The sequence below is a fragment of the Solanum dulcamara genome, chromosome 9 (assembly GCF_947179165.1).
Source record: "Solanum dulcamara chromosome 9, daSolDulc1.2, whole genome shotgun sequence".
Taxonomy (NCBI): Eukaryota; Viridiplantae; Streptophyta; class Magnoliopsida; order Solanales; family Solanaceae; genus Solanum; species Solanum dulcamara.
Genome location: NC_077245.1, coordinates 14,213,784 through 14,222,428, shown reverse-complemented (window position 1 = coordinate 14,222,428; position 8,645 = coordinate 14,213,784). Strand labels below are relative to the sequence as shown.

Here is an 8,645-nt window from a genome sequence, read left to right as displayed (position 1 = left end):
AAAATCAAGAAAATTCGATCGCGTCTTCCGACACCTAAAAATACGTGGGCTAACACAAATGAAAAATTGACAAAACCGCCTAAATCCCATTGCGTCGCTAATAAAATACTTCTAAACCCGTCTAAAGCGCCGCCGGGGCTACTGGAGTCGTTTCCCAGGTCGTTACGGACGCTACTATGGAAAAATCCCAAAAAATTCGACCGGGACCCCCGACACCTAAAAAATCTGTGGGCTAACACAGACGAAAAATTGGCAAAATTGCCTGTTTCCTATTGCGTCGCCAATAAAATTCCCCTAAACCCCTCTAAAGCACCGCCGGAGATACTTGAGTCGGTCCCCATGTTGTTAAGGACGCTAATATGGATGAATCCAAGAAAATTCAACCCGAACCCCCGACACCTAAAAATTATGTGGGCTAACAAACACGAAAAACTGGCAAAATCTCTTAATTCCTATTCTCTAGTCTTCTTAGCAACATCCAGTTGGATTTCCAGTTGTAGTTTTTAGTTTGGGGTGCCAATAGTAGAATAGTTGCTTAGTTTTTTTAAAAAAAAAATTAGTTTTTAATTTTTTTTGCTGGTATTCACATGTAGAACGAGACTCTATCTTTATTCTCGTTCGATTAATCAATTCCTCAAAAGATCTATCAGAATATAGACTGAATGATTTGATCAATGACTATAGAGGGTTAATCAATATGGACAAATGGTGTCTCCCCTCCTTTAGATAGAAAAAAATCACACCATCTCATATTGTCTATGATCCCCCATGAATTGACTATATTTTCCCCATTTTGGTAGTATCTAGAGCTCTAGTTGCTACTCAATGAACATGTACAAAGTTTGGGATGTCAAACTCAAAATTGTAACTAAGATCAAAGAGGCTTCGTTTGACAAAAAAAAAGATGGGCACTTCCAACTTTACATGTTGATTAAGAAATCATTAATATATTGGAAGACTTTGCCATTTTGTCCTTTAGTTATATCAATGCAATATACATAGAGTATAGAAATAGTTAGTATTGAAAACTGTTTACATTCAAAAGGTCATATTAATTGTAGAGTTAAAATAAGAAAAATTTAATTAATTTTATCTTGATTTAGTAAGTGATCAAGCAATATAAGACAATTATTTTTAATAAGATATTCATCTAATATGGAACGGAGAGAGTAATGATTACCTAGTATATTCAACCCAACTAATTGGAAATTAAAATAAAATAAAAAGGGAACATTTATCAAGATACGTGCATTTCAAAAACTAGTTTCGATGAACCTTCACATGTCTTTTTTTTCAAACCAATTATTGGAGCTTCCCTCACTTGCATATGCTTTACTTCTGTACCAACACTCCTTGAAACAATTTTTTTTTTATGTAGGAAATTTTTATTATACAACATGATTTTTCTACTTATTTTTTATTGAACTAACTCACTGATAATATACATGGCGGAGAATAAATTCTTACAAAAATATTGAGAAACTTTCTATTTTTATGTATGAAAATATTATTATTTTTTTCTTTTTTCACCGATTCAATCAATATCCGTAGAAATAGTCATTGAACATTTTTCAGTGAGAAATTTCACTGATTTTTAAAATAGCGTAAGTAATTACTAGCCTCTTTTCCATCCCTAACATTTAAGATTAAATTATTGATTTGATGTAATTAAACACCGAGTCCGACTAAAAGTACTAAACTTAGTTATATACGGAGTTTCATTTTGTAAGAAGACAACTCCTAAACTTAGATATATATTAACACATCAAGTCATCAACGATGGAATAGTCAAAATATAATATCCTATTTTGAATTCCAGTACATGAATGTTATTTCCACGACACTTCCATAAAATATGTTTTCTATTTGACTACCTTGAAGCCAATCAGGGGCGGCGGTGATAGAAGCCGATTACTAAGAAAATTCAGTAACTTTTACTCAAATAATATTTGTGATGACAAATTCGACAAATTATTTATATATATTAAATCTAAAATTAGTTTTTAACACCAAACGTCATCGTTCTAAAGATTCAAAATCTATAAAATTAAAACTCTGACCTTGCCTCTAATTATTTTAGTCAAGGATAAGACGTGGTAATTAGTATGATCGTTAGGTTTTTTATCCTATAAAACCTCATCTGAAGGTTTGCTCAGTTAGCATAAAATAAATCAAAATGGCAAGTTCAGTAGTAGGAGGGGGAAATAAATACAGAGACTACTTGAGTGATGAAGAGCTCAAAAACACCAAATGGAGAAATGGTCCTCCTAGTTATGATGTTGTTGATAAGCTCTTTGAACAAGAAAGAACTCATGTATCTTCTCTTTTTATTTATTTATCATCTTACAACTCTTTTGATTGAATCTATAATTTTTTAAATTATGAGTAATAGATAGTGGATTTACCTTTTAAAATATTTAGGTATGGGTTGAAGGATCAGCAGAAGAGAAAGTGCAAAGGCTATTGAAGACTTGGGAAATGGAAATAGTCCACAAGGCAGATCCTAATGACCTCAAAACTATGGATCCAAACAAGTTCACAATTAGTGTTAACGGTACACCTCTCTCACAATTTCTCTTACTCTTTCCTAAGTGTGTATTTGGTAGGGAGGAAAATATACTGTTACAATTTTTCCAGATTTGGTAATTTTTTGCTCTACCTCTAATTCACTTACATAGGTAGAGCAAAAATTTCAATTTTATGAATTCTGAATTTGAGAACAACGATTATAAGTGACTATAATTGGATTTTGAATCTAATATTTATATATTTTAAATAAATTTCTTGATGCAAATACCCTATTTTAGTAAAAGTTTATTGAATTCTGTCAAATGTAAAATCGGACTTCTAGCTCCACACTTAAGTGACGTTCCACACTTATTTGTCTCCTGCCCATTCTCTGTCACTCTGTCACACCCCTGCCACCACCTCCTCATAGTATTTGTTAGATTATATGTGAAAATACTTTTTTGAATAATACTTTTTCTGCTTATTTATCAAAAAACAGAAAATGTTTTTCTTTCATACTAAACACACCATAAATGTATGAGTTTATTTGTTGTTGAAAAAGAAAGCTATTCTCATACATGAAACATTAATCTTTGCAAGGAAATGTAAAGGGTGAGTGATTTTCTTCTTCTCCTTGTCCCTTTATGAGTGCTTTTACATGACCAATTAGGAATATTCTAATTTTAACTTATATATTTATAGGCAGGAAGGGGTTAACACCGGCAGAATCTGCAAAGCTTGGTGGTAGCTATAATATATTCCTACAAACTTCATTGCCAGAAAATGTTCGACTCTACAATCCTGACGATGAAACATTTGAATCATCACAAAAACTTTTCAGATCCATATTTTTACGAGGATTCGCGATTGAAATTCTCCATGTTTATTCAGGACCACCAGAAATTGTGTACAAGTTTAGGCATTGGGGTTACATGGAAGGTCCATTTAAAGGACATGTTCCAACTAGACAACTTGTAGAGCTCTTTGGGATTGGCACTTTTGAAGTACTTACCAAAAACCATCTTCCTTTCTTTTATATATTTTTAATATATAGTTTATGAAAATATATAATTGGATGTTAATTTGTTGAAACAGCTGGACAAAGAGAGTAAGAAGATTATTAAGGCAGAGATGTTTTTTGATAGAGGAGAATTGCTTGGAGGCCTTGTGAAAGGAGAAAGAAATGGTGATCAATCCACATTGGATGCTTCAATATGTCCTTTTATGAAATAAGAGAAATTAATTACTAGCAAAATGTTGCTTGTTTTCAATTACTTTCGAGATCTATGTGGTCATGTTTAATTTTACTAGAAATGTGTAGCTATTACCTTTCAAGCACATAATTTCTTTAATATCTCAAATAAAAAAGTACTCGTGTTCTATGATTACTTTTATCTTGACTACAGTGTTTATACATTTAACTATATTTTACTCATGAAGATTGTTATTTGTTAATACTGGTAATACTTTTTATGCAGTTTGGCATTTAAACTTCATTTAAATAAAAGAAGAGGATGTAGTCCCTTTAGGTGGCCTATTTAGGCCTCATTTATTTGCACTTAGTAAACTCTTAATCTAAATCTTTTTGACCGCAATCATTAAATTCATTAGATTTTAAGATCTGAATCTTAATCATTAAGATCATAACCATTAAATTTGTTTTTTTATTTTTTATTTTACAAATACTAAATGGATTTAATAATTGTTTAAGATCTTATTTGTTTGCGCTTAATGAAGATCTTAATCTTAATCATTCAAATTTCAATCACTAAATTTGTTTGTTTTCACGTCTGAATTTTAATCATTCAGATCTTAACTACTAAGTGTGCTTTTATTTTATGTTACAACCACCTAATGGTTCTATCGTTATCGCCCCATCTTTATCAATTGCCATTGTCATTGCATATCATTAACCACCATTGTTGTCATTAATTACAGTAGTCATCACCATCAATAGCCATCATTTACAATTATCACCATCAATAGCCACCATTTACAATTATCACCATCAATCACCATTACTGCAACATCCAGCAATCACTACGGGCAATCATCACCATCGGTCACCACTATATATCAAGGGGTGATTCAAACACATTAGTGGCCTAAAGCCAAATCAAGCGGAGACCTTAAACTTAAATTGTTAATAATTTTTATATACTTGATTTCTTCTAATTTCTTTTTTCATATGATAATACAATCATTCTTATTTTGTATTATAATATGACATAGTACTCCAAATATGTCAAATTTCTTCTAATAATACTTTCGTTTCATATGAAGAAATGACTTTCTCTACAAATATTGCTTCAATATTTTTTTTAAAAAAATCTATAACTCATTATTGATAAAAAAAAAAATAGGGCCCCTCAAATTTGGGGGCCTAAGGCACATATCTTTTTTTTAACATTGTTGAGTCGGCCCTTCTATATATTGTCAATCACCACCATTATTAACCATTACTATTAGCTATCATTATTATCCACCATAACTATGAGTTTCCGCCACCAATTTCCATCATTTACCACTAGTGATAGCTACCACCACCATTAGCTACCCATAACACCACCATTAGCCACACCATGGCTCAATCGACACCCATAACAACCACCGCTAGTTATCATCACCACCATCCGTCATATATTTCTTAAAAAGATTATATTGATATAGTATTAAATTAATTTAACAATTTTATATTTATTAAATATCTTAAAAAGATCAATTGAATACATTCAGGTATTGAAAAACAAAATGTCTTACTTATTTAGTGTTTAGAACTTAATATAGCATCTTAATATTCAAATGTATATTAGATTCAAACATTTGAATCTTAATATTCAAATGTGTATTCAGATTCACACGTCTTAACCTTAATAAAAAATAGTACCTAAGTGACTTCCTTCTAAACTTTCGTCGCTTAATAATGAGTTTGATAATTTTCTAAAAAAAGTAATTTATTGTGTGATCAATTTAGATTAAAATCTTTATTAGGTGCATACAAATAAGACTAATTTAAGGTCCTTTGTTTCCCTAGAGGTGTTAATTCCAAACATCAAGAACTATATCTTTTTAAGGTATGTATCTATCACGATTCGAATTTGGGTGTGATGACACTTGTCTTAACCCATCGAGACGAGTCAGTCTATTACCCAACGAGAAGTAAAGGCAGAAGAAACATACGATAGAACAAGATATGGTCAAAGCAAAAGTTGGTAAACACACTCATAATCCCTAAATATTGATTGTCGCGTGTACAAGCCTCTAATAAAAGCGGAAATGAAAGATAAATACAAGTCTCAATGTCTTTGTTTCTCAAATAGAACAAACCATAAGTGTCATGACCCTGACCCTCCGTGATTGCACTCACACTAACCCTCCTGTGGGAGAACTGATACCACACCCCAAAGTCAACATTCTCAAATGAATAAAAGCATTTAAAGATACAGAAACATATTTAAATATAGAAAAGAGTGTTGAGTCTCCATAAGCTCAGCCAGTTTAACTAGAATATGCAGAAATTTAAGTCCTAGGACCTGAAGGTCATTGTACCAAAACTCTAATAAAATAACAAGTCTAAAGAAAAGAGGGTGCAACCCTGAAAGTCATAGAACAACAATGTCTGAAAGTCTAAGACCGAAAAGGATAGACCAAGATATAAGAAGAACTTATGGTAGGCTGAAAGACATGGCTCACCCTTGAATTCTATAGCTCAAAGATCGTGTACTCGAGGTCTCTCAGCAACCTCCTGAAGATGTCATGTACTCAACAAAGAAAGAGCAAGTGTAGTATCAGTATACAAAACAACGGTGTACTAGTAGGATCACACGGTTAGCCAGTAAGTGAGATATGAATAAAAACTTACAATATTAGTAAACACACACATATATATAGAATACACAAGTTAACAGTCTTAGTTTTATAATACAGTCGGGAATGGTCCTCTCATGGAACCCACACTTCACCTATTGGTGTGTCGGAATGTGATACCCAGTCTAATGTTGTGTCGGAATGTGACACCCAATTCAAATATGTATCGTAATATGACACCCAATACAGATATGTGTAGGGACGTGACACTCGATCCGAGAAAATACATCACAACCACAAATACAATGAATGGTTTCAACAATCATAATTACCAAGAACATGTTCTTCGCAAGTCATAGACAATAAACAGTCATTTCACATAGTTCATTTCATCTTTCCCTATTCACATACATATATGCATACCAATGAAGCAACTATCAAGAACATATAACACATACAGAAAGACAAAATCATCACCTATTTCAAAACCAAGCCTTGGAACTCTACATAGCTGGAGCTTTCCCTTTTTGAAGTCTATCGGCTTGTTCTTGGTCTAAAATTAAAGAAGAAATACACAAATCAATGAACTATTGGCCGACACTATCCGGGTTACGTCAAAATCCTAACCCTTGGCCACTTTCATGATCCTTTTACCCATCTAGAGCTATTTTCCACCATTCAATTCAGGCCAAGAACCCTTCCCTAAAATAATTACCATGAATTCTAGGTTCTAAGAATCAAATTACAAAGAAAGGGAGTAATTAACTTACCTTTGGCACAACAATGGACAGAAAACTGAAAGGAATAGCCCTAGTTCGTCTTTTTGCTCTCCAAAAATGGTAAATGCAGAAAAATAACATTTTGGGACTTTTTCCATATTAAGTCACGACTGTCTCGCCATAGCGGGTCCATCTCGCTACAGCGGCCCCACCCTAGGGGGACTAATCCCACTCTGGCCGGATGCATAGAGATAGAATCTCTGTGTTTAATTCTCAAGCCTCCCAATTTACAACACACCCTCATCCCATGACGTTCTAACATCTATACTTCATGTCAAATTCAATTTTGAGAGTTTTATTTGCCCGAATATGATTTCGTAAAGCCGTATAGGCTTCATATCTTCTTGACTATCAACCTAATCAATCAAACTAAATATTCAATCTTCCATCTATTACCGAATTACCCTATACCTCACCTGTCTTAGATTTTATCCAAGTCTAGCCTAGGTTCAATATTTTCCAGTCACTACCCAAAAGTTTTCTAGCCCAATTTCTTTCGCATTTACTTATCTATAGTGATGGGGACAAGTGGTTACAATAAGTAAAAGGGTCAAAGGAGATTGTCGGACATCAATCAGTTACCTCTCAAGTCTCCTTGAATCCTCAGATAAGGAAAAAGAAATACAAAATCATGGTCCGACTCAGAATCTACACAAGTATAGAAGTAAGGAGTGAGTACCAAACAATATGGTACTCAGCAAGCCAACTAACAAAAGAATACAAATCTAATAGAACACTAGAACTCCCTTCATTCCAACCGAACCTCCTCAACTACAAGTTTGCATAGAAATCAGTTCAATGTCGCGTACACAATTTATATGGAGCATAAATCTGCAACATATCGTCAACATCACCAGATAAGTCACATCAATATCAGGTATGTAAAACAAAGAGACAACAAGGGGTATGTACACAACTTTACGATGACAAATAAGATGTAATGCAATGCAATGTGATGTCAAGTAAAGTGATACATGTCTATCCTAATGATACACATCCACTGTAATTCAGACCGGGACCATTTTCTATTGGAATAATCATTAATCGCCGGAATTATTTCCTATCGGAATAATCATCAATTGCCAGAACCATTTCCCATTTGCATTCCCAGAACCATTTCTCGTCGACATAATCATCAATCGGGTCTTATCACAGTTTTTCAGAACCAATGTAAATAAGCATGTTCATATAAATAATGAAAATATAATGATGTCCACAACCACAATGCAATCCATATCAATACAATTCACATCACAACCGGTGAGCACGTATTTTAAGCTAATTCCCACTATCAATAATGAGGAAATTACATTTTCATTAAGTTCACAATCACACTAAGGCTATCATAGCATTTCATCGAATTCACATCAATTTCAAGGTCAAGAACTTCACATATCCGATCACAATCATAGCACACATTTCCTTTTTGTTTACCATATTCTTTCATTAATATTAATTCACATGATTAATATCTCATACCTCATTCTCATTATTCCCCAACACACATACAAAAGGAAATTTGAGAATTTTACAAGATTTATGGAGTTTTAA

At 33.0% G+C, this 8,645-nt stretch overlaps 1 protein-coding gene across 1 annotated transcript; it reads left to right on the top strand.

The window, feature by feature from the left end:
• The first annotated feature begins 2,080 nt into the window (after positions 1-2,080).
• LOC129904307 (pathogen-related protein-like) lies at positions 2,081-3,896 on the top strand. The gene is made up of 4 exons (XM_055979854.1): positions 2,081-2,314; positions 2,422-2,554; positions 3,211-3,512; positions 3,604-3,896. Exons 1-4 carry the CDS (start codon positions 2,177-2,179, stop codon positions 3,739-3,741), a joined length of 711 nt encoding a protein of 236 aa, XP_055835829.1. The 5' UTR covers positions 2,081-2,176; the 3' UTR covers positions 3,742-3,896.
• The last annotated feature ends 4,749 nt before the right edge of the window (positions 3,897-8,645 follow it).